At 39.5% G+C, this 27,359-nt stretch overlaps 2 protein-coding genes across 4 annotated transcripts in view; one reads left to right on the top strand and one right to left on the bottom strand.

Moving 5' to 3' along the window:
* sh3pxd2aa (SH3 and PX domains 2Aa) overlaps positions 1–7,928 on the top strand; it is a 121,696-nt gene extending 113,768 nt beyond the window's left edge. For all 3 annotated transcript variants that reach the window (XM_053614972.1, XM_053614973.1, XM_053614971.1), the window contains one exon: positions 124–7,928. In XM_053614972.1, the coding sequence (XP_053470947.1) occupies positions 124–2,049 (1,926 nt within the window). In that variant the 3' untranslated portion in view covers positions 2,050–7,928. The remainder of the gene's footprint in view (positions 1–123) is intronic.
* An 8,033-nt stretch (positions 7,929–15,961) lies between these two features.
* The window catches only part of neurl1aa (neuralized E3 ubiquitin protein ligase 1Aa), a 57,828-nt gene continuing 46,430 nt past the window's right edge, over positions 15,962–27,359 (bottom strand). The window contains exons 4-6 of the mRNA XM_053615285.1: positions 25,522–26,214; positions 19,001–19,153; positions 15,962–18,314 (exon numbers count right to left, since the gene is read on the bottom strand). Of these exons, the coding sequence (XP_053471260.1) occupies positions 18,073–18,314; positions 19,001–19,153; positions 25,522–26,214 (1,088 nt within the window). The 3' untranslated portion in view covers positions 15,962–18,072. The remainder of the gene's footprint in view (positions 18,315–19,000; positions 19,154–25,521; positions 26,215–27,359) is intronic.

Raw genomic sequence — 27,359 nt, 5'->3', positions numbered from 1 at the left:
TATCCATTTCTGAACCTAATTTAAATGAGCAATAGCAAAAAATTATCCTTTTTCAGAAATGGCTTCAATTATTCGAGGAATAGATCAAGCTGTATAATAAATAGTTCATAATGTGATCTGCAGGTAATAGAGAAGAACTCTGGTGGCTGGTGGTATGTCCAAATTGGGGACATGGAGGGTTGGGCACCTTGTTCCTACATTGACAAGCGCAAGAAGCCTAACCTAAGCAGGAGAACTAGCACACTCACTCGGCCCAAAGTGCCACCCCCGGCACCACCTGTCAAAAAGCTGGACTCAGAGGATACATCCTGCCCCACTGCTTCCACCTCCAAAGCTCCAGAATCCCCCAGTAGGCCTGTATATGAGGAGCCGGAGTATGACATTCCTGCTATTGGATGTGATCTGGACGTGGACACAAGCATTATGAAAAAGGAGCCTCGTCCTGTGCTTATAAAAAGCAGTAAAGCTGCGGCTGAAAGAATCGCTCAGGCTACAGGTAAAGCCTCACCTCTTTTTACTGTGAAGACGTCCCCCTTAAGGAATGAACACACAGTGGAAGAAGTCACCAGGGAGGAGGCAATTTATGAGAATGATGGTTTTAGATATTCCTCTGATGACTTTGTCTGTGCCAGAGAATCTTGTGCTGTGGGTTCAGAATCCCCAAGAAGTCGTACTTTGGGCCGCAAACCCATGGGGTCTTCATCTGGGGGAGGAAAATCTTTCAGGGACCCTCCAGATCTGCGCACTCAGTCACTAACCCGTGGCGAGAAGACCAGCCCAAGATTGTCTTCAGACGAATCTGGCCGAAATCCCAAAAGGGAGCCAGTTTTGCGCAAGGATGTGGAACTCCGGATTGGTCAGAGCCCCTCAACTCGTCCCAAGCCAGTGGTCCGACCCAAGCCCCTATTGACCAAGTCTGAAACACAAAGCCCAGAGAGGATGGACATCAGTAGCTTGCGGCGACAGTTGCGTCCTGCAGGAATTCGGCATGGGATAGTCCGTGCACGTGGTGGAGATGACTCCGAGACAGCATCAGTGGTGTCATCAGAGGATTCTGTGACCTCTCGTAGCACTTCAGACCTCTCCAGTACCTATTCTAAGGGCAGCAGAGGGGACTCTGATTATGAGGGTACCTTGTATCGTACTACAGATGCGTATGAGCGGGCACAAGAATCCGAGATCAGCTTTCCTGCTGGTGTGGAAGTGGAGGTACTTGAAAAGCAGGAGAGTGGCTGGTGGTATGTCCGCTGGGGTGTAGATGAGGGTTGGGTACCTACATTCTACCTAGAGCCTATTAGGCAACCTTCAGATGCAGGTGTCTCAGAGTCTCATGATGGATCCCTGGCAGAGCTGAGCAACACCAGCAAGTCGAATAGCTTAGAAAAGAATGAGCAACGTGTCCAGGCTCTCAATAACCTAAATCAGCAGAATCTACGTCGGGCAACAAATCCTAGCCCTCCTATACCCAACAAGCCACCTGGAGGCTTTAGTAAGCCATCTCCCCAGCTCAACGGTTCAGGTGTACGAATGCGGAACGGCGTTCGTCAGGCAGCTGTGCGACCGCAGTCAGTTTTTGTGTCCCCACCACAGCCTGTGAAGGACACCAATTTATACACAGGGTCCTTAAGGCGCAATGAATCATTAGGTGCCAGCGATCACATGAGGTCTAGTGGTGGCGTGCGCCGAAACTCGTCCTTCACTGCTGTGCGGCCACAGCCTGTTACTGATGTAAGAATGAGGTCTGGAACCACCACAGTTGCACCAGCAGGAAGCTCTAGCCCCTTAATTGCCCAGAGGAATGGAATTCCAGTCTCTACAGTGAAGCCCAAACCCATAGAAAAGACGCATCTCATTCATAACAACTTACGGGAAGTCTATGTCTCTATTGCAGATTATCGTGGAGACGAGGAGACTATGGGCTTCCCTGAAGGCACAAGTCTGGAGGTTCTAGAAAAGAACCCTAATGGATGGTGGTACTGCCAGGTTCTAGATGGCCTACAAGGAAGGAAAGGCTGGGTGCCATCCAATTACCTTGAAAGAAAGAAATAGCACCGACTCACCTCCCCAAAGAATGTTACTTAAATTTAAATGTACATTTGCTATCAAACTCTATGAGGAGGACTTTTTTGTATCAATATGAGACACTTTAGTGCTGGTTTACTTAAAAGTACATAAGACTTTAAAGATGATCAGTTATGTGTAAGTGGAGTACACAAGTAAGAAAATGCCATCGAGCAAAACTGGGCTATCCCAGTGTCTTAAGCATCATTGGAGGATAATGTCTCCAGTTTGAAAGAAGAACAGAAATGGTTTTGATAGAATGGTAGATCCAGGCAAACGTTGAGAGAAATTTTATGCCAAATGGGTGCCTTTGTCCATCATTGACTGAATGTTAAATGGAATAATTTAAACACCAGTGAATCAGTATAAGTACCAAACTTCAACTTGGTGCCATAGGCCTATGAGTGCAGAAATCCACCAAAACTATTTTTGCTATAAAATTACAGAAAAAAGAGAAATGGAAAGATTTCAGCATGGGGGGTAACACACAAAATGAGTGAGCACTCAAAAACAAGAATGTAAGACCTCGGATACACAAATAACAAAATGGTCTTTACCGTTGGGTGCATTTAAAGATTACATTTGATTTTCATATTTTGAAACTTTTGTTCAGTTTTTAAAAAAAATTGCTTTATCGTATCTTGTGCATTTTCATGTCTTCCTTAGAGATGTATTTCTGCTTTCTTGGGACATCCCTGCAACTCTATCGGCCTGGAAAAAGAAGTACCTCACCGAGATACTTGTCATATGATCTTTCATTTGTTCTGATGTGTCTCTGATGAGGGTTTCATAATTGGCTTTAAGTATTTGGCTCTCCATTTTCCTTTACCCCTTTTCTTACCTATAAAGCCCAGCCATTATGAATAAAGGTTACTGATTCAATCAAGAATAAGATGTGGTGCAATTATGTGTAACTCAGATCGACAGGAAATTGGATATTTTATGATAAGTTGGATTTTAATACTTTTTACCCACCTCATATCTGGGTGTCAAGCCCAGACAAAAGTTTAGTTTACAAAAATGCACAAAACAGGTTATATTGCTGCTCTAGGTCTACTATATTTACTGTTTTAAAATTTCGTACTGGAATATATGGCTGACTATTCGCCAGCCTATCCCAGGGAATTAGTTACATAGAAATGAGCCCAAAATGTGATCAAACGAAAGCAAAATGCCAACAGGTTTGCTAGTTTGTTTTGTTTTAGTTTAGTATTTATTTTGTGGTTACAAAGAACTTCGGTGTAGTCAGTGAACCCAAACGAGGTTTTAGAACTGAGCAAAAATAGATATTTAATTACTATTATCTGGAAGCACTTGATTTTTTTTTTCTTTACCCACAAAAAGCGCATTGATATGCAAGGTTACTTTCAACATATAACAATATTGCTGGGCAGTATTGGATTCAAAGTTGAAGTTACACATCAAACAGTTCAGCTCAATATTAGATTGTGTTTCCCTTGTTTTAAAAAATGGACATACAATTAAAATGTCATCTACAGATGAATACAGCTTGAATAATCATTCTTTCCAAAATTTGATTTGTTTACTCAAAATAAATAAACGAATTAGTCCCCCTCTTTGAAAGACCCTAATGTAAAAAAATAAATATATGGTTGTGATCCATGTCAAAAGGCTGATGTTCAAGACTGCTGAAATATTTTTCTAACGAACGGTGCCGTGTGAACTCTTAGTCAGGTCAAGCACTAATTTTTTTTTGTTTAGTTTTTCTGCTGGACAGTATTATAGTATTAAACAAAGTTAAGTACCTGCTAGATTGCAGTTATATTCTATTAAGCAGTAGTTAGTTGTTTGTTTGTTTGTTTGTTTTCTTTCTTTTGTTCTTGTTGTGTGATCACACTAGGACAATAATGATGAATGGAGTGGTTCATTTGTTGTGAGATGGTGCATTCTTTTGGTAAATCAAAAATGCATCTATTTAAAGATGCAGTGTACACATCAGCACATTATTTATTGAACAAATTTTTTTTGTATTTATGATTATTTAATTTTTTAAAGGAAAATATTAATTACCTCTTCTCATTTTACGCTCAGTGCTTGTGCCACTGCATAACGAATCCTCACTGGCGCCCTCTAGTGAAACAGATTGGCTATATTCTGGTTATATTTTTTGAACTGTCATTAGTCTGAGGCCACCTGACATTTTCCCAATTGTTTTTGAATACGAACGCAGCTGAACATTTATTCATATAGAATTTATTTGATCAGGTCATATTTTTTCCCTACACCTTTTTTTTTCCTCATGTTTTTTTTTTTTTTTCTTTTTTCAAAAGCTGATTGCTGCACCTTTAGCAACTATGGACACTTCCTCTCTCATTATTGGACTTTCTATAATGCCAGATTTTGTATTTGTTTCATCCCTATACACTATTTCTTCAATTAGAATTTGGAAAAGTTACAATTGAGGGGGTAAAAATAATGAGAAGATAATGAATCAAATTTACCAAGCGGAGTAGTTTTCAAATGAATTGATTCAGTCATTCAGAATGCAGATAATTAATCTATAGGGATATTATTTATATATAATATGCCATAAAGGTTTGCTAAATTAGAATGTAAAGAGAGTTTAATTTAATTTTAGTGCCAATGCCCCCCCCCCCCCCCCGCCCATCACCCTGACGAAGGCATTATAGAAATGTGTCGACTCACTCCAACACTTTGAATGGACATTGCTTCTGTCAAGTAAATTCCATTTACATTTTGCGCTTTGTTAGGTCTCCATCAACAATTTACAAGGGAAATATTACTTCACGCTAGGCCTTTTTTTATTATGTTATTGTGTATCATCTATCCTTTATGTTCTGTCTTCCTTTTTTTATATATATATATTTTATTGCGGTTTATTATTTGCTCCAACACCCCTAATCAACCATCCTCCAACCCCACCCCCCACCCCCCTCCTGTGTGTGGTTTTTTTTTTTTTGACGCAAATGTAATGAGGAAATGTGCAATAGAATAACCGGCATCTCACCAAAAAAAAAAAAAAAACTGTCAGAGGTTTTTTGATACTGGATCAAGACCCTTACTTTTTAATGTCAGCTTTTCACATCAAGTCTAATGAACATCGACTGTCATCTCTGTTCCACATTTTCTGACTGGATATTCTGAATGTCCCAATATGCAGGACAGATGGACATTGGTGCCTGACTTCATATCAGGACTCCTTGACCCAAACCTTTGTGTTGCTGCCATTTGTGTTGTTGTATTGTCACAAGACCACAACTAATGATGATGCCTTTATATTTCTGCCAGTGGGATAAAATTTGAAGTGGGGGACATTGGAGTCTTCCTCCTTCACACTGCCAGTGTTTTTATGTTTCCGTCCATCCCACTGGCTTGTACCCTTCTCTCAAATTTAAAAGCAGGACCTTTGACCAGCTGTAACTTTCATCTGGTGTTTCACTCTGTACCTCTACAACCAATCAAAACAGGGATTCTCTTAACCTCGTAACTAACCTTTAGACGTCAGAAAGCATTGCGTTGTTGAACATGTTTTTTTTCCTTCAATTTACTAAGTCCCTGTGCGATTCGTATCAGCATTGTTTGAATGTAACAAGGCCACTTTAGTACAAGCGAGTGCAGTCTCAGTAATACAGATAGCAAATTGTACTTTTTCTTGTTGTTGGGACATATCTTGTACCTTTAGTTTGTATCTTTTACCTGGGAAGCTGCATATAGATACGCATTAAAAGATATGTACTCAAGGTCGAAAATATGCTCCTCTGATGGTACCATCTCATCACCGAGGAAAAGTACAATGTGTTCCCATTATTTCTGAGCGTATCGAGTAACTGGATCAAAGATACAGAGAATCCAACAGGTCTTTTAAAAACAATTTTATCCTTGAGGATTTTAGAGGCCTTTTGATCTATCGGATATTCTCGTTCTCACAAGGGAAGTCACTCCTGACAACTTGAGCCTTTTCTGTTTGAAAAAGTCGGCCGAGTGAAACAGAACTCATGCAGCACTACAATTTGCGCTCAGTCGTCTTGCTGCCTATTTTTCTCTGCTGTTCATGTCACTCTTGGAAAAAAAGGTTGCATCCTAAAAGGTTCTCCAGCTTGTCCTTCAGGGGAGCCTTTAAAGGTTCTATGCAGCATTCTAGAAGAAAGTATAGAATTCGTTTATAATACTGCTAACTATCCAATAACCTCTGAGGACCCTTTTTTTCTAAGCGTGTACATAGCGTTATATTTTACAGTGTTCCTCTGTTGTGTTCCTTAACTTAATCGGAGACTCATTAGCTCATTAGCCACATTTACAAGACTGAATGTTTTTATTTTTTTGTGCTCTAAATTAGTGTTTCGAAGATCCTCCTTGCCTCTGATCAGCCGGTCTTTGTCCCATCTGAAAATAAATCAGTGCTTGAGAGCTCATTTTCAGCCTAGGTTTCAAGCATGGGATAAATCCTGAACGGCGGGGGTTTGTAAGAGTGTATGTGCATGAACGTGTGGAGATAGTTTGCATGTTGGTAGGATTTATGAGAAGGTGGAAAGAGAATGTTGATCGATGGATGTGTTAGTTAGTTTAGGAGGCGGTTCGGGCTCAGTCAGGTGATAAGAGATCAAGTCGGACAGCTGTGATGTACCTGTTCAAGGACATTCGCTCGAATTGTAGCCATGAAGACATGAAATCTGACAGGTGTCGGGGAAAACTGCATGAAACAGATTACCAAGCTTCAGAGATAATTAACGGTCAGTATGAGGCCTGTGTAGCCTGTATGAATCATGTATAGCTGAGCCGGGAAGCCTTGACAGCTCGTCTGAGGTTTTAGTAAAAGCTCTAGCTGGTGCAGCTTTGCCTCGGGCCTGCATTTCTAAAAAAAAAAAAAAAAAAACATGGCTTATTGCTAGTGCTTTGGTAGATGATTGCGTCTGGCGTCAGGGCCTTTTGGTATTCCACACGGATCGACTGTGGGCGGCCTTCATTACAAAGCAGACGTTTGGAGCACTGTGGGCACAGAGTGCTGCTGTGAAATCACATTAGCCAAGCAGCCAGTTAATTACAGCTCTTTGGGGGTCGCATCCTGAATCCCAGTGACAGCTAACTGAGGAAATCGAGAAGTGCATATGGATTAATGATGTGTCAGCGAGGGGAAACGTCTTCCCATCCGACATTTGGCTTTATTCAGAGCCGCTAAAACATGACCACTGGATCGACCTGACTCGAAAGACCTTTTGGTGAGGAGCTGAAAGAGAAAGCTAGCTGTATGTGTGGTCTGGTGAGACATATGAAGTGTTTTTGAGGAATTTCTGTAGGTGTTCATTTCATGTTTGGGGTTTATCCGGCGCTGTTGACACGATAGAGCTGGATCCAGAGTGGCAGGGTGCTGTGTTTTTCATGCTGCCTTGTTGATGAGAAGCAGCGAGGAACGGCGAACACGATGGGTCTGTCTAATGTCTCGCCGCTTGCTATCTCTGTCGCTGTTTGACTCCTCGCTCTAATTATCATTTCTCTTGTATTAATTAACAGTCAAGGAATAACGGCATGCTGAGGCAGACGACGACTCGCTCGAAAGCCATCGACCGCTGTGTGTTGCATCAAGTCTCACTCTGCCGACAGTAAACATGCCATGGATAACTGGGTTTATTAGCAGGGGGGCTTTTAACAACCCCCCCTCAGGATCGGGTCTCAGTCAGTTATGTGGACCTCTTCTCCTACAATAATTTAATTGGATGTTCAGTACCTTTATGAAAGCAAGTGGTCTACAGCTTTACTGTTTGTTTTCAGCAATGTTTTGTTGTTTTATCTATTTTGTATTTTGTTCATGTTTACATTGTATCCTGCATTGCCCTAAAAAAAAACAAAAAACAAAAAAACCAATAAAATATATCATTCTTCTTCTTTCATCTCACTGTCACACTGTCAGAGATTCTTTTTACTAAATGTAGACTCAGTTCAAACAGATAACAGCCTTTATTTATAGCATATGTCAGAGATGAAATGCAGATATATGTGTTCCCACAGTATGTTGTAGGATAAATAGTGCAGGAATGGACATGATTTGTTATAATGCAAAGCTTTACTGATATAGATGAATGATTCAGTGAGTCAGTTTGGGTGTGCCTATATCATATGAATCTTTTATTAGCTCATTCATTTAAAACAGAAATTGTTTGGAATTTTAAAAAAAAAGGATTTTGTAGCTGCACATATTGTTGTTGTTGTTGTTATTATTATTATTATTATTATTATTATTATTATTATGACCCAAAGGTAGTGCAAATATATTTCCCTACACCAGGGGGCAGCCTTACACAAGCCAAAGCAACACGAACACTCATGCTGCAGTGATGTGATCAGGATGAGATGAGAGTTTATTCTGAGAGTCTGTGTGCAGGTTTGCACAGTGGCACACAATGTCCCTGTAAACGCTAACAATTAGAATGATAGGTCAGAAAGTCCATGTTCAAGCCACAGCTCCAGGCTTTGGCCTCACTATGCTTGTATATATCTACTGCTCCAGTTACAATCAGCTCTTTCATGGCTCTCTCATGTCTGCTGAGGTTTTAGGGTGACAAGACTGGATGAGTTAATGAGCCTTTTGGTGACACGTGGATCCTGGATGACATGCTGTTGGGTATGTGTAATGCAGTGACTGTAATATATGAGTGGCACCATTCAGTCCTGATCCTGTGCGTTTCTGAAACCCATTTGGGAAGTCGCCATCTCATGAAAGTGAACCCAGATCTGCACAGTAGAGACCTTGGAGCCAGACCATGTGCAGTAGACACTCGCCTCTCAACCGCCCATATTATGGACGTGGGCATTCACGCTCTTACCTCATTTCAACTCAGATGGAGCATCAGAAATTCAAAGTGGAAAGTACAGCTTTATTAATAACTACTGTATATAAAATGCTCAATTGTAGTTAGATAACTTTCAAAGGTATATTGATTTTACAGTTGTCATGACAGACAGCTACTATTCACTAGCTGGCTGATATTATCAATCATTTTAATCAAATTAAATGAAAAGCTAATATAAGTAGCTACTCAAAATATACTGGTAAACAACAGTCAGTATTTACACTTAACCCAAACTATTTTTTGACCGAAAAATCACTGCTCTCCATGATTTTCCTCTAGCTCTGACACCTAGAATAAGTTACTCATCTGAATAGAGAAGTGCTCTTTTATGCTCCGTTCCTTCTGTTGGTGGAGTTTGTTTTAAAAGAGGACAGAGCTATATACCTTCACAAACTACTCTGAGTTTTCACTAAGGTTATCCATCCATAAATCCCTTTTCCATACTGCTTATCCTACACATGGTCTCAGGGACCATGGAACCTATCCCGGGGGGATTCAAACCCCAACCCTGGTGGTGCAAAGCAAACGTAACCACTAAGCCAACGTGCCCCCTGCTAAGGTCATACAGTCAAAAGTATATTATTATGAAGTTGAGTTAATGATAACTACCTTGGTTTATGCTATCACTTCATTCAGTCACGTTGGTTTACTACTTATAATATCAGTACAATGAGCTAACTTAGACATAAGAATGAGCATCATACTGGAAAAACTGCAAAGAACTCACTGCTGAGATTCTGTTTTATAATAAATGAGATATCATGATGCAGTGCTTTGTTTTACCCAAATGACATTACACCAATGATTGTATAAGGGTAGACGTTGTAACCATGATTCAAAAGTGAAGCCAAAATATCTCTGAGGCCCTCTGGTGTCTGGCTGTAGTACAACTATCATTCACTACCCAACTACAGTATTTCCATGGTAGTGAATGATGTTTTCATGTTACAATATAGTGTAGGATGAAACAGTATATACAGTGTCCTCCACTAATATTGGCACTCTTGGTAAACATGAGCAAATAAGGCTGTGAAACCCTAACCCTAACCCAGTTCCTTCACATTTCGAAGTCCACGTTGGTGGATTCTCCTCTTCAGGTCACCCCAGACGTTTTCTATGGGTTTCAAGTCAGGGGACTGGGATCGCCATGGAAGGACCTTCATTTTGTGGTCAGTAAACCATTTTTGTGTTGATTTTGATGTATGTTTTGGATCATTGTCCTGCTGGAAGATCCAACCACAGCCCATTTTAAGCTTCCTGGCAGAGGCAGTCAGGTTTTCATTTAATATCTGTTGATATTTGATAGAGTCCGTGATGCCATGTATCCTAAGAAAATGTCCAGATCCTCTGGCAGAAAAACAGCCCCAAAACATTAAAGAGCCACCACCATATTTAACCGTGGGCATGAGGTACTTTTCCATATGGCTACCTCTCTGTGTGCACTAAAACCATCTCTGGTGTTTATTGCCAAAAAAGCTCTATTTTGGTTTCATCTGACCATAGAACCCGATCCCATTTGAATTCCAGTAGTGTCTGGCCGACTGGCTTTTCTGTCTCATTACTGCAATCACACAAGCCTCCGCTTCGCTTTGTGACCACATTACCACCCCGGGTGCACTTTCAATTGTCCGTCGTCAATTTTTCCTTATTTATTTCTGGAAAATCAAAATTGTAATTTTGTTTGTTGTTAAATGTGTGCTGTGATGGAGAACAGGTTAATTTTTCCATTATTTAAGTTGACTTCAGCAAAGCGACATAGAATTGTACTGAGGTCAAGATCTGACTGGAACTTCTTCAGCTGTACATTTACTGAAAAATAATTGCACACCTCAGAAAGTCTGTCAGCCAATCAGAATATATATATATAGTGTCTGTCTGGCATCTGTCTCATTCCCTAATACGGGAATAGTTAAAAATTGTACTACACCCAGCCACTAGAGGGCCTCAGAGGCATTATGGTTTCACTCTTGAATCACTGTTACATCTACCGTTATATACAGTGCAGTCCTTGGTGTAATGTCATTTGGCTAAAATTAAGCACTGCATCATGATATCTCGTTTATTGATACCTACAACTGTCAAGTGTGCTGGAAGACCCATCATGCCATCAGTGTTTGTGTAAATCTTTTTAAAATCATTCAAAGTGCTTGTAAAAAGAATTACTATGCATATTATTCCTGTGTTTAGATTATAATCATCCATAACCTCTCCTACTATCATTTTCCAAACAGTCATTATGAGCACTAAACACAAGAACAGAAACGGGAACGGCGTGTAGCTGAAACACATTTGGAAAGTTTATTGACATAATCGTTCTATGACTCACACTATACAAAGCTTACAAATCAGTCACCGTCTGCAGCACTAGAGTAAAAATAAACACCCTGGACAACATTTGCACGACAGAAAATAGATTCACACACTGAATAACTAATCTAATGGGTGGGTTGCTGCTGAAGGATTCAGGTCATTAAATCACTGGTCATTAAATTCATCTGGTTTTGACCTCAGGGTGAACTGCAAAACAGCAAGAGTGTGCTGAATGCAGAAATTAAACATGGATGAAGCAAATAAATTTTTTTGAATGAAGCGTTCAAAGGTGCGGAAGGTTTTGAAACCTGTAATAATAAATATTATTTCAATGATTCCTTAGAAAAAGAAATAATATCCATAATATTGCCATACAATAACAATAAATCTGGCGTTCCTATTTTTTATTATTATTATTTATATTTAAAATTTTTCTGACCCAAAAATGAACTCCACCTGCAACACTGCTAAGTGCTGCATCTTTTCCTTAACACGCAACATGCTTACCTAGTTGTAGCATGAAGGTGGAGTTAATGTTCATTGCGATTGTTATTTGCATCAAAGCCAGCAGAGGACGTTAAAATGACACACCGCACCTTTAATGCCTAATGACCTGATTTATGATCATCTGTGTATGTAAATGAGAATAAGGTGCGCAAAAGAAAATGAATTAAGAATGTCACATTGCAAGAACTGAAACATTATATTCCTGCAAAGCGGAGCTATTCAAGATGTTAAAAAGGTACCATATACTTGAACATTAAACACATCATACACTACATGAATAAACTCATTATTACAGGGTTGACAGACAATCAGAAGTGAAGCTAGCTGTGGAGTGTCCTCTTATTGGGCCTCAGCAAACATAATATTCATCATGATGAGAACAGAGATGTACTGTAAGTTGTTTGACTTTTCATTAAAATCCAATATAACAAGGTAAATCATAACAGATTGAATCACAGCGAGTTTCACTTTAGGACAGGACTAGTATGCTTCTTCAATGCTGGATTAATACATTTGGTCAGGACATCAACATAAAGTGATCATAGGTCATATCTCTAACCACAGAGATAAAGACGTTTAGAAATGTACAGTACAATCACAAGCTTTATAAAGTGACTTCAAAACACAGGGAGGGCCCTTATGAGCATTTCAATCTGATTAGAAATTCATTCATTCATCTTTAATAACTATTTTATCATAGTCAGAGTTGTGGTGGTTCAGGAGCTTATACTGGGAGCACTGGGTGTGAGGTGGGAATACACCCTGGAAAGGACACCAGTCCATTACAGGGCATCAAGCAGACGTACAGTCACACCCGGGGCAATTCAGCATAGCCAGTCAACCTAATGGCATGTTTTTGGACATTGTGAGGAAAGTGGAGAGCTCGGAGAAAACAAACATGAACACAAAGAGAGAACATGTCAAACTCCACACAGACAGTAACTCAAACTCAGGATCGAATTGCATTCTCTGGGGCTGACGCAGCAATACTTCCCCAATTATAAATTATAAGTCTTTATTCACAAAATAGGTTTTCTTAATTCTTAGCATTGCAGTAAAAGTAAAGATTGTACTTTGTCGCTGTTGTGTGCTTATTTTATACCCACAAGAAACATACAGTATTTATGATTGTTCACTGCAAAATCCCACAGTATAGCTCATGGTTACAAGCTAAGCATCTTCTTCTTCTAGATTCAGGAAATATATTACAGTGTCACCCATAGAGGAACATCTAATAAAACAATCCTGATTTTTAGGCCCATCTTAGCAAAGAAACACACTGGATAGTCTGTGAGAGCTAGAATTGAAATTCAGGTCATGATCAATGGACATAAATTAACATTTAAAAGTGAATAACCAGCCTCAAGCAAATCACACAGCTCCAAGCCTTGTGGAAAAGAAAACAATATTGCATGTATGGTATTTTCATCCAAGAAGAAGAATAACTAGGCTTTCTATTGTTTTATCATAATTATTACAAAACATATGCTGATTTCTAACTAGCCTCGACTACATAAAAAAGGACAGCCAGCTTTTAAATATCTACACAATGTCAAAATTTGAGATTTTCTTGTGACAGCAGCGATGAAGTGGAGCAAAGTCCAGATGAACGTCGTTATAACGTTGCCTGATGATGAACTGACTGTTGCTATAGCAGCATAGATTTTAGCCCTGGCTGCCACAATTGATTTCCGCCAAAAAAACAAAAACAAAACCTCATCGATAATGTCCCTGATATGTGGCCGTGATCCATCCATCTGCATGCTGATGTGCTAAACTATAAGAATGTTATTGACATTCAGTGTAGACTAACTGTATTCTACATTTACTCTTAAAGAGGGTGTATCATGACATCATCAGTCCATCTCCAGCTGTGAAATGTATGGCTAAAAGCACTCATAAGGCAAAATGACTTGCTGAAATCCTTCCCTTTGTCCCCCATACATCAGCTCTATCTTCCTTCCTCCTCATTCAAAACCATTTCATCCTCAACCCCTCTATGTATCTTGTAATTACAAGCTATAATAAAAGCATGTGCTAGCTCAAAATGTCTTCAGGCTTGTGTTTCCCCGCTGCCCTCGAGTAGCTATTATCCTGCAAAATGTCGGATTTGGCCTTGAATAAAGAGGGTACTTGGTGAATTATGGATTGCCCAGGCAAACCAAACAGCCTTGTCCGACAAATGATCTTTTCATTGTTTAACATCTCAAGGCTGTGTTCCTGCTCCCAAGATTCCCGTCTCCATGGCAATTGCATGTGCCGAGTGATTCAAGAAGCTGTTTTCAACACTTGAATTGCAAAACTGACAACAGAGCCATGCGTCTGCAGTGAGCTAAAATGACGATAAAAAAAAAATCAGCATTTCACTGTTTTCCCTCCCAGTTCAATTGTAAATAGGTTTTTGAATTAAAAGTGTGTACAAGTGATTATTAAGTCATTTATTTACCTACATATTTATCCACCTGGCTATTGCCATTCAGCCTTTCAAAGATTTAACTGGTTCCCTGTTTTTTTTCTTTTCTTTTCTTTTTTTTTTCTTTTTTTTTTTTAACATATCCTATCACACACAAACCTGCTAAATACAGCTGGAGCAACAACCATTTTATACATTGTTGCCTCATTTTTAAATGAATAATATTCAACTATTTAAATTTTATATTATAAGGAATAATTCATCATTTATTGTGTGCAGTCATAACTACCATGTCTACTGCAAGAATTTCCAATTTCTATAATCCTATATAAAAGGAACTTTTTAACTGCATTGTGTTTGTATTATCTGTGGTGGCGTGGAAAACCCTGATAATCATGAAATTTTGAGATTTTCTACTGTATGTAATTCTGAACAAATCTACTCACTCACAAAAGTGAAAAAGGAAATTAAATTTTTTATTCCGACTACAGCTCAAAAGCATCATGGACATTTTGAGAGCCAGTATCTGATTCAATACTGAATTGATTAGATTTATGTCCATTTCACAACAGAACTATTCGACGACGTAATCAAATCATGACATTTAGATATTAACCCCGAGTTCACACCGGATGTGTTGCGTAAGTTTTGCATCAAGATCCGTCAATATACACCAGATGCATCTCAGCTGCAATTCTGTACGGCCTACTGGCAGGAGAATTTAATCTGGGCAACTCCAGCATTTGATTATCAATTATGTATAGCTGAATTTATATTCCCAGTCATTGTTTAACTGTTTAACATTTAATAAATAATGAAATAAACCTAGAGAGCTACCATAATCACGCCTCCATTAACCACGCCCACCTCTCAGCAAATCCAATGAGATTCTCCTATTTACAAATGACTCTTACCTGTTACTCATTACCTCCTTAGATTCCTGTATAAATATCCCTCAGTTTGTAACTCACTTTGCTAAACAGGATTTTATAATTAAGCAATATCGCACAAGCAAGAGTGTCATAGGTGATCACATCCGTTCCGATATTCAGTATAACTGCACGATTGCGAGTGCAATATTGTTTTTATGCATCAGTTCTATAAAAGAGAAATTAATATCGAGTGACATTTCAGACACAATGGCCATATGTTTTGTTTATTTTTACTCCCCTAGCAGAAATAAATCCAGAAGAAGCCACACTCAATTTATAGCACGTCTACTACCTGGCTAGCTAGCTCACATTTATTTGTATGTGATTGTTAAAAGCATTTCCAGTAAAATTGGCATCATTCTTCCTTTTCTTCTTCATCTGATGAGCTTTCATATTTAAAATCAAACGTATTGTTTGTTACGTCCACTGATGATGTTGGTAACTTTACTCTACAGTCCTGGGCAAAAAAAAGAAAAAATGGGCCAAGCCCAAAATGGCAAAATGTTAAGCTCTTAATGGTCTTAACAAATCATTGGTCCGAAAATTAGCAAGAATTAAACAAATAGATTAAATAATAGTATAGTATGGAATAGCTTTTCTTTTTAATTTCTTTAAATGTTTAAGCCTTGTGGGTAAACTTGCAGACAGCTTTTTATGCTTTTTTAAATTTACCAGTTAATTTTTTTTTTAAATTTAATTTAATTTTGTACATACAGACATGTTAGTTTGAATTTTACATCAAATGTTTTAATCATTATCATGATTTTACTGTAGTGTTGTAGAAGACACTATAAATGAATTTACCTGTGTCATATGAACAAGCTGGAGACAAAATCGTGAGGCAATATCACAGGAAGTCTCACGAGTGCATTAGTTTAATTCTTGCTAATTTTCAGACCAGTGATTTATTGTTAAGACCTTTTTTTTTTTACCCAGGTGTGTAGTAACCATTTTGAAACAGGAAGTGGAATGTTTATCTGGCGAACATAAGACGAGTGAAACTCCCCTGTGTGGTTATAGGAAATATAAGCACTATTGGAACGCCACTTGATCAATCGAATTAATGGACCGTAACTAACTATTGTATAAACATAAGAACAAGATGAGGAAATCTGCTCCATACTCCATCAACTACTTGCCAACTGTCATTACGAGTGCACTAATACAACGATAAAGCACCTAAAAACCAAAAGAAGTGAAAAATCACATTGCTCAACTTCATTAAAAAATGTGACATAAGGCATTACGATGTTGAACAACTAGGATGTTTGTGTTTTAATTTGCTTCCCCGTGTTGGTATAACAGTATCATACTGTGCAAACACTTTGCTTTATAATTCCAGGTTGCACAATCATGATCTTTCTGGATTATGCTTTAAAGTGTGGTTTGTGATTTCAGCTGATTTCTCAGGAGTTTACTCTTCACTCACATGTGCGAGTCAAAAAATAGACGTGAAGTGTAAAACAAAGGCAGTGGGAAATGCAAGCTTGGCTTTGATGTGTCTCTAATACTGCCGGTGTGGATTGAAATGCTTGTTAAAACAGAGTTTGTATGACATCTTGACTTTTTAAGCTATTAGACGTATTTAGGTAAACTGTCTACATTTACTGCTGCGTTTGTTAAACTGGCTCCTTACCTACTGTGACTTCTGCAGGAAGAAATCCAAAACATTTCCATGTCATTTTGGTGAAATATACAGTAGTAATGGTATCTTAAAGTTGATCTTGGATGATTTTGGCCAAAACCTGATTTTTGATGAGAACTCACAACCACAGCGACATCTGATGGGGTTTCCCAAAACCACCACACAAATATCAAACATCCACAGTAAACACAAGCTGAGCCACTAGCTTATTTGCCACTTTCAAAAAATTAGCTTCGACTTTCTCATAATGCCGCTATAATGTGTGGTCCTGTTAACATTACACTATTAATGTACACCAGCATAGCCTCATTATAGTCCTGTAAAGTGTAGCAAGTTCTACTTAGAAACTGCAATTGTGCCTGATATTTCAAGCTATATTATTCTTATGCTTAGCTTAAAAATGCCATAATACTTGATTAATTTAGAATTGATCCCATTTTAGGTCTTATTTAAGCGCCTGTTGAAGTAAACTATGACTAACATGAGATTAAATGTTATTTGACTAATCAGGCACATCTGTAATGCACCAGCAGCACCATCTTATCGTGTGAAATTTCTAATCTGTTTGTATCAGCAGTGAACTGAGGCTTCACATTACCGCTGCTTAACACAGCATTGCACTGTCATCAGTGCTTGAAGGTCCTTTCATCGATTCAAGACATCAACACTGACTGCAAAGCATGTAGCATTAGCAAGCTATCTGGAATAGTAGCTTAAGCATTAGCTCTGAGAGCATGAGGCTTGGGGCATACTGTACATGTGTGTGTTTGTGTGTTTTATGTGTATTAATCTCAGCTGTACACAGACAGAAATTGTGACACTGAAACATTTAACATGAATCTGACGGAAAAGTTTGAGTTTTTAAGGGCAGCCAAAAGGTTGAAGAAAACAAAGATCCACTTCCATATCTTTCAATGTTAAACATGGTGTCCAGCTTTCCACTTCTGCAAACGGACGAGACCCTTCGAGTCTCTTATGGCTCAAATAGAGTTGAAAGAGTTGAAAATAAGATGGAGATATTAACATTTCAGATATTAATGTCTCCTGGAACTTCCTGATTTGCTTGAGGCTGTTTACAGTTTTGCGTCTCCTTTTTCTCCTATGTGGAGCGCTTTAGTCAGAATCCTCCTTTCCTGAGCAGCGTCACGACTGGTTACCGTAGCAACAAAGCCTTGTGCATGAAACTGTAAGAGACCTTTTTGAGGACGGATGCCTGAGCCTTTAAGGTTCAAATTCATCACCATGGGAACCATGAAAGGCCATGAATATGTCCCTGAACCAGAAACCTCTTTCCCGTATGTGAGGGTCTCATTATGTGTCTTTGTTTTGGCCCTCATGGGCCATCGTATGGTGTATTACAGAAGTGGAATATGGCTCCTATGTGCTCCGGTAGGTCTTTATTATGTCTTTAATAGCCCTCCTGCAGATTGGACAGCAGGCGTTGGCCATCTTTTTGAGGCGCAGGCCACAGCTGTAGCACAGGCACATGTGACCACACGCATAGATAACCGTGTCCACTGCGTTCTCGTAGCAGATGGAGCACTCGTCCAGCCATGAGCTGGAGGATGATGGGAAGGTGGGGGACTTGGAGAGATGGACGGGTGAGCTTGGGGTTGTTCCTTTAAAGATGGGAGGGGAAAAAAGTGAAATTACAACGTAAAATTCCTATTTCCTATTTTAATTCTCAAATCTGATTGGTCAGAAGGTGCTGATTAATTTTCTGTAACAGTAGCTCTAATAGTAGTTCAGGCTACAATTTAAAACACAGGTTTATATTTACGTGTTTTTTCTAATACACTATTGTTTCTATAGTAACAAATCATGCACATAGACTTAAATGGATATATAATAAATAGATTGTATAAAAATGTGCTGTTATTTAACAAAGGAAAATGTATAATCATTGAAGTTTTCTGTAAGGAGACATTTATTCAATATGTATGTTCATTTTTGTCTTATTAACTTCAAGAAATAGAAAGAGAGAGGCTACTGACTCTCTATATGACTGTTTATAGCTGTTATAATTTGTTCTGCTGACTTTCCACAACATTAAGTGTGATTATAAATAGATAAAAAAGTGTCCCTGATTAATAAAAAATTGTAATCATTGGCAAAATGTTATAAAAGGAATAAAACACTTTGGGATGCTCTGCTATTGGAAAATACTCAACTATAGAATAGTAACATTTGGTACCTCTTCATGTTGAAACATATCACATAACTCTGTCATGGATTATTTTCTATAACAGCATGCGCCATGTCATGCTTTATTCCTTACATAAAACAGAACAGATCACATGCTTGCCTGTGACGGAGGTGCAGAAAGCTCCAGAGCAGCCTGCATTTATCATTGGCTCTGAGCTGCCACTGCATAGGCCTGCTCCAAGTGAGTGAGGTGAGGAAGAGGAGGGTGAGCTAGGGCTGGATGGGCCTTGAGTATCACTCGGGTGGATAGACCCTAAAACACATGTAAAGACATGAAAAAAAAGAGATGTTAATTCTGGCATTTCATTGACTTATGCAACTGACATCAATAATGAATAGCATTAACAGCTTTAATCCCCAAATGGGGGTCAAATAAGGAAAGAAGCTGAACTGCATGCTCCAGGATCATTTGCTGATATTTAGTTGCTGCCCAAGGTGACCAAGATGACATTTCATTGTGATTAAGCATGCACTCACTGGAATGTGCTGAGCCCATATAACTCTTACAGTTTTGTTTTGGCAGGGAGTGTCCAGTGCCCAGTGCGGTTTATAAATTGTCCTGAAGAGAGGCTGGAATCTGAATATGACACCTCTGCCAGGAGGAGTGGTATCATTAACACTTCAGTCAGACAGGACAGCCAGCTCTTTCCACTATCAAGACAATATTTCAAGTAATATGACTGAGCTACTTGAGCAGCTACTAAGCTACTAAGCAAATAACAAAGCAGATAACGGTCATAAATTTCAATGTTGTACTATTAGTACTACTACTGTACTACTACTACTACTACTACTACTACTACTACTACTACTACAAGCCATTTATAATCAGAAAATACCATAACTGTTCTACATAGTGTCACAGAATGCAAGAAACCCTGCTTCAAAATGAGGTTGTATGGAAAATACTTTGTATATAGCCATATCTATAAAAACAACAGGGTCACAAATATGGATTTACACGTGTTCCCCTGAGGTCTACCTGTATCTGATACCTACTGTAGAATGCAAGGTCCCACAATAATCTATATCAAGCCCAATGAACGTGTGGCACAAACACACACATGTTGCAGACTGCACACAAGTCCTGCGGCTTTTGTGAAACTGAACATAGAGCTGGGTGTTATACAGGGTAGGACTGAAACAAAGAGTGATCCGCCATGACATCTGGCATGCCATTACGCTGTTTGATCATTACACACAACCAGCCATTTTAAATCCTCCACTGTGAGTCATCAGCAACTGCCTCGAGACTTCAGGGGCCTGGACGTATCCACACCATCTCTATCAGATTAACAACTGGCACGAATGTTGACTGAAGGAGAAAATGAGAGAAAACTTCAGGAATCTGGAAAGACAGCTGTCTGATTCCAGAGACCTTTGTTATGTGTTTATTGAGAACTATGTGGCTCCATGGCTGTGAACTACATACAAAGGACATGCAGTTCTTTTCAGTAACATATACAGTACATTTATATATATATTTGGATGGTTTTAAATTATTTCAGTGCTACCCCAACTGAAACAGATAAATTGTTGCCTGGCCTTTGGTGATCTTAGACAACTTGAACATTCATGTGTACTTTGATGCAGAAACATTATGAATAAAAGATAAAGCACCATTCTACATCCATAACTGTGAAAATGTTCTCTCAATGGGACAGTGGCTTTAAAATACAAATTCTGAATTTATCCATCCAACCATGTTCCATGTCTCTTATCCTACACAGGGTCGTGGGGAGCCTGGAGCCTATCCTAGAGAACTCATGGCACAACTCAGGGGACACTCGGACAGGGTACCAGCCGATCGCAGGGCACAATCGCATGCACATTCACACACTATGGACAATTTGGAAACACAAATCAGCCTACAATGCCTTTGGACTTGGGGAGGAAACGGGAGTACCTGAAGGAAACCCCGAAGCATGGAGAGAACATGCAAACACTGTGTACAAACGATGGTGGTGGACTGGAACCCCAACCCATGGAGTTTCAATGCAAACCTACTAACCCTAAGCAACCGTTCCCCCAGACTGAATTTATACTGAATTTAACCTTTGAGAACAACAACATAGCTAGTACATATATAGTAAGATGTATGGCTTTGTGTACATAGAACAGTGGATGATCACTTGCTTTCTTACTTTACATAATCTACTTATTTATGTGGTTGTCTGGGAAAAGCCCTGGGAAAAGGTGTGGTTGAATTCTGTAAAACAATTTGAAAACCCTAGGGTTAGGGTTAATCTAACCCTAATCCTAACCCTAAGACTTTCATATATGTAAATTGTTTTATTCACTGTTTAAATCTTACTTAGGCTATCTGCCTGCAAAGATACTATTGGGTAGGGAGGCAGTTTGGAAAAAAATTCTCACACAGTGAATGTCACACATTGTTCAAGTTGTTGGACAGCTACAGTATGTCCATTATGAAACAGAATTATCTCTGATTAATTAAATTTTAAATCAGATACTGGGTTTTAAAATTTCCATGATGCTCCTGCAACAATCTTTATGCAGAGGAGGTATTTCATTAAAGCTTATTGATCCTTACTACCTCATTTTTCTCTGTCTTTTTATTGTGGATATCATATTGGTATGCGGACGGAGGTGGAGACTCAAACATCTTAAGTGGATGATGCATAGCTGTAAGGGTTGTTGAGAATGAAGGTGAACATGAATAACTTGTGACAATTCATCAAAACAACAGTGTATCACTTGATCTGAGGCGATCCACCTCACCACGCATTTGTGTCTTTGACAGTTGCGACTGGATAGCACACACGATGGACTCATTATCATATAGAAAAGGACAGAGTGATGAAGGAAGAGAGAGAGAGAGAGAGAAGGAGGACAGAGATGGAAGAAGGATGAAGTGCTCAAGTGAATGTGGGTGGTAGAGGTGTTGATTTGAGTGTGAAAACTCTTCGAAAGTGCATAATACATAACCCTCTGATTAGCATCGTCTTTTCCTGATATCTTGATCGTCAATACCGTCACTATGTCAGTAACTTTAGCTACATTTTGCATAATTTTTTAACATGTGTGTTTGAAGAGTTTGATCTAAATATTACACGGTGTTCTGTTGGTTAAGGTCAGGGCCAAGTCTTGCTCCTGTGTTAGAACAAAACGTTTCAGCACTTCCTTTTTTGGCATCATGCAATTATTGGATATTACAATGATAACATAATTAGGGATGCACCAATCCTGAAACTGGTATCAAAGCTCGAAACATTGTTCAATACCCAACAATCCAATACTGCTTTTTTTCACGGTCATAAAGTAATATATGTGTTGGAATAATGAGCTGAAGAAAAAAAAAAGCCCAATTTCACATTACATCATAAAAATATGTAAGTGAACTAGTTATGAAAAATCCATTCTAATATAGATCCAACATTTCTGGGTAATCTTGTTCTGATGCTTATACTACATAAGGAATCAGTTTATTCCTAAATATAATCCAACATATTTTATGATAAATACATAAAAGTTTATATCTTTTTATGTGACATTATACCTCTGGAGCTGCTGAGGGCCCTCACCCATGAATACTAAGACATTTCCACCATTATCTCATCACTTCTTGCTATACACAATTCACATGCTATATAAAGCACATGAAATCATGCAGACACTGCAAAGTCTTACCGTTATAACTGTGTTATGAATATTCTGAACATTGCTTTGATCTTTCAACTTCTTTTTGGATTTGCCCTTTGTTGTATTGCATACTGTCATGTTTGACCTTGGTTTGTTTTTCTCCATGTTCCAGTTTGATCACCTGCTAATTTCCACTCACCACCATCCATCCATCCCTCCATCTATTCATTCCATGCCGCTTATTGTACCAAGGGTCGCAGGGAGCCCGGAGCCTATCCCTGGGAAGGCAGGGGACCCTGGACAGGGTGCCAACCCATCACAGGGCACAATCACAGACAAATTACGGACAATTTGGAAATGCCCAACAGCCTAAAACACATCTCTTTGGACTGGGGGAGGAAACCGGCATACACAGAGGAAACCCATGAAGCACAGGGAGAACAGCACAAGCTCTTCACACACAAGGCCGAGGTGGGATTCAAACCCCCAACCCTGGAGGTGTGCGGCAAACATGCTAACATCTAAGCCATGTGCTCCCACAAACTGACAGCTACCAACTGGAGAGGATGAAGGCTACCATGTGATTCCTCAGAAACATGTGAAGCCATCCAACTTTTCAGATGCTGTGTCACAGGGCCACATAACACACTCAGAGGACAGCGTTATCTGCCTTCTTCTGCATACATGAGCTCACAGATGCCTGCGCTGGCTAGATCGCTGAACAAACAGATGCCAAAGTAAGGAACATAAATTCATATCACTAAACAAATAAACCTTCATAAAAATCTATTTGAGAATAGATCTAACATTACAATGATAACTGGCTAATGGCATAATGGAGTCAATAATACCAGTTTCAACATGTTGTGTTAGTCATAAATTCTTCTTAGATGAGGTGCTACATTGTTAGCATCTTAATTAACACATAAGATTAGAATGTTTTGCAGGTCAGATTTGTGGCATCAATAGGAAAATGTCAACTGAGACTTTTCTAAAACAATCAAAGCAGTTTGTCTGATCCTGTTGGTTAAATTCAATCTCTTTTGAAATCTTATCTCTCTTGTATTATTATGGTCAGGAAAGTACAGATGACAAGTCAGGGCTGCATAAATGCCACTCTTTCTCTACTTAATTACAGGCTGCTGTAATAATACAGGTGAGACTGCCCATATCCATGGCTACTGCACTACTGCAAGGCATTGTGGGTTGTCTGCTAACAAGATAATTAAAAAAGTGTGTGCACATTGATCGGTTGGGGGTCATGACAGGCAGGGCAGTTGTCCTACTACACGTACCTGGATGACTTTGGAATGAAACGTGACAGCGGGAGCGAGGAAGCCTGACTGAAAGAATGTCTTAGAGACTACAGCAGAGCAGCAGAGAATAAGTGTGAGAGAAGGACGCGGGAGAAAGAAAGGCGTGAGATATTAAAGCTGGAGTGTGAAGTGCAAATCGCCCACTCTTGTGCCGCCTCGTGAGACGAAGTGAAGGGATAGAGTCTAATGAGATGAGGGGATGGAGTCGGCAGAGTTGGGAGGGGGCGTGCTGAGTGGAGTGTTAGGGAGAGGAATATGCTTCGAGTGACACAGACGTGTTAGAGTGTGATTGTGGCTCACATAACGCCCACACACCCTCCTGTTGCACTTCCTGTTATTAGAGTTCTCTCTTTCTCTCTGCTGTAACTAGCTTATTTACCTTGACTGCATATACCTCCGTCCTCTCATTGAAGCAAGGTATGTGGGTGGTACTAATGAGGCTTTCAAGTGGATTAAAGTCTTTAAAATGATCTTTTCAAAGCCAAATGGTATAAGAAGGGAATTATATTCATCTAAGAAGTCTACTTTATGACAATGACTTAATCCAATGGCAGTGTAGAAATGGTTATGTTTGTTGACTTTGATCTATTTATAGGAAATTGTACTTTCTATTAAGTCATGTCTGAATGCCCAGTGAGAGGCTGAAAAAGCATAATATACTGTACACATGAAAAACAGCTGTTAGTTAATAGCAGTCTAATAATATAGTTTATTATAGTCTAAAGTAGATTAATAAAAAATGTAATCACAGTTATAAACTCACGCAACCATGTTGGACTGTAACCTTGACAACAAAGACAGGCATATATTCACACTTTACTTTAGGAAGTATTTGCTACAATTCCCAAATATGTTTTATTCAACACACACACATTATATATATATAAAATATCAGAATAATAGATTTGACCTTGCATCTGGACTCTATTGTTGTCACTTAGCTCTGTGTGAAGGTGAGGCTAATGTGTGAAAGCTTATATGATTCTGACAGTGAAAAAGTACAGCATGTTTGGCCGCATAAGGCAGGGATTGTCAATCGGTCTGAGGTAATCTCTTAAGGGTTTTAACACAGACACAAAAAGTAGTGTAGACAAAAATGTGCTGCATGTACCCTTGTCTAACCTAGCTGTAATTGTAGTGTGTAATTTTAATTTGACATTTTTCCAGCATGGAAATTAGTTCAATCCACAGCTATGAGGGCTATATATGTATATGTATATATACAGTACAGGTGCATCTCAAAAAATTAGAATATCGTGGAAAAGTAATTTTTTTCCTCTAATTTAATTAAAAAAGTGGAACTTTCATATATTTTAGATTCATTACACATAAAGTCAAATATTTCAAGCCTTTTTTTGTTTTAATCTTGATGATTACGGCTCACAGCTCATCAAAAATCCGGTATCTCAAAATAGTAGAATAAAGAATTTTGATTGAAATTGAAGTTTTAATTGAAATTGCAATTCACTTCACAGGCAGCAGAAGGCTCGAACAATTCACAAACTGCTCCTTTAATGCTTATTTAACTAAACTCAATGAATACTGGCATACATAAAGCAATTACGTAATGATTCATGAAAAAAACTGTACAATAACACATTAGTTTACATTTACACTGACTTAATAAAATGTTAAACCGTGTCATTATATTTACATACATTACAATTTCTATGTATGTATGCAGTCTTAAACAAGCACCTACCCAAAATCCTTAGCTGCGTGATGGCACCATGCAGCCCAAAGAACATCCAGAGAGGGCGGGAGTTATCGACACATGCCTGCATGCCTGCGCTGGTGCCGTTCTGGCTCAGGATCAGCTCTCCATCCTGTGTGAGGAGGAAGCTCAGGACATCTCCAGAGTGGAGCGAAGAGGGCACCTTGCACACAGCCCAGAATTCCTTGCGGTCCACCAGCTCCTCTGGGTTTGAGGGAAGCTCCATTGGGCGCAGTGTGGCGGGGTCACACGAGGTCACACCATAGGACAGTGAGCCTGAGCGAGCCAGGCTTGACTTGCTCACTGTGATGTAGATGGTCTCTGAGAGGCGCAATGGACGCTCGGTGAATACCAGTGTGCCTTCTTCTTCGTGCCCATGACCGCAGCGTGCCACTGTCTGCTCATCCACGGCTTTAAGGTGGCTGCCCCGCAGCTGATGGAAACGCAGCTCGCTTTCCAGGGCAGCTGGGAGGAACGAGTTCAGAGAATTTTGTGGAATGGGGCGGGAGCTGGTGATGGGTGCGGATGGGAGGCGGAGTCTAGCCTCGTCTCGTGCCAGGTTGAGGTCACAGAGGCTGACGGACAGGCGGGAGGACTCTGCCTCACGTCGCAGGGATGAGGGGCCTCGTACTGCAGTGAAGGAACGTGGACGGAGACAGTCTGGAGGGATGATCTCACTATCTGGGAGTGGGAAGAACAAAACAGGACATCAAAAGTTAAAAAGGAAAGTTTAGGCCAAATCCATGCATCAGGGTTGTGAGTACAATTTTATATATAAACATATATTTTTACATATATCTATATTTCTCTTCATTCATAGTTTATATCTATAGTCTATAGACTGGTTCACATACATCACATCTGTAATTCAGAATTTTCCTCTTTAATGTATTTACCAAAACATAATTACATTTTGTGCTAATTCAAGTCCCTTACACTATTATATACAGAAGAATTTGTTGAAAATGTGTACTCTGCCAATTAGGGATGCATCAGTACTGATACTAGAATAGGGTATTTGTGAAAAATGCTCCAATACCATCCATCCATCCTCTGTACCACTTATCCTACACAGGGTTGCAGGGAGCCTGGAGCCCATCCCAGGGAACTCAGGGTACCCTGGACGGGGCACCAACCCATTGCAGGGCACAATCGCACACATGCTCAGACACACATTCAGACACCACAGACAATATAGAGATTTCACTCAGTCTACAACACATGGATGGGGGGAGGAAACTAGAGTACCTTGGTGGAAACCCCCGAAGCATGGAAAGAACATGCACACTCCATGCACCCAGGGTGGAGGTTGGAATCAAACCCCCAACCCTGGAGGTGCAAGGTAAACATGCTAACTACTAAGCTACTGTGCCCCCTGCGCCAATACCAACCCAACATCCAATCAAATATCATACTATGTAACATAAACCTAGTGTACATTTCCATACTAACAAACAGATGCCCTGAAATGACAGAGATCTGGACTTTGTTCACGGCTATGCTCTAAAAAAAAGCAATTAGTGTTATCTATAGCATCATTCTACCATACAAGTAAATACTTTATGGCACCTAAACAGAGCTAAGAGGCTAACCTGAGCACTCAGAGTGAACAGTTCAGTTCTGCCGGCACTGAGCGCTGAGACACGCATATTTCCTTTTGCTAGGTTCTACACTTTGATCGACAGTCAAGATGCAATTCGTGGCACCAAACCAAAAGCACTATGAAAGTGGTAATTAATGCTATTGCCTTGTTTAGTATGGTGTTTTTACAAATGCATACTTTCTCTCACCTTTACAGTGCTATGAAATTTTAATGCTATGCTTCA

This window comes from Ictalurus furcatus, chromosome 26, assembly GCF_023375685.1.
Source record: "Ictalurus furcatus strain D&B chromosome 26, Billie_1.0, whole genome shotgun sequence".
NCBI lineage: Eukaryota > Metazoa > Chordata > Actinopteri > Siluriformes > Ictaluridae > Ictalurus > Ictalurus furcatus.
This window is presented reverse-complemented; position numbering and strand designations above follow the sequence as displayed.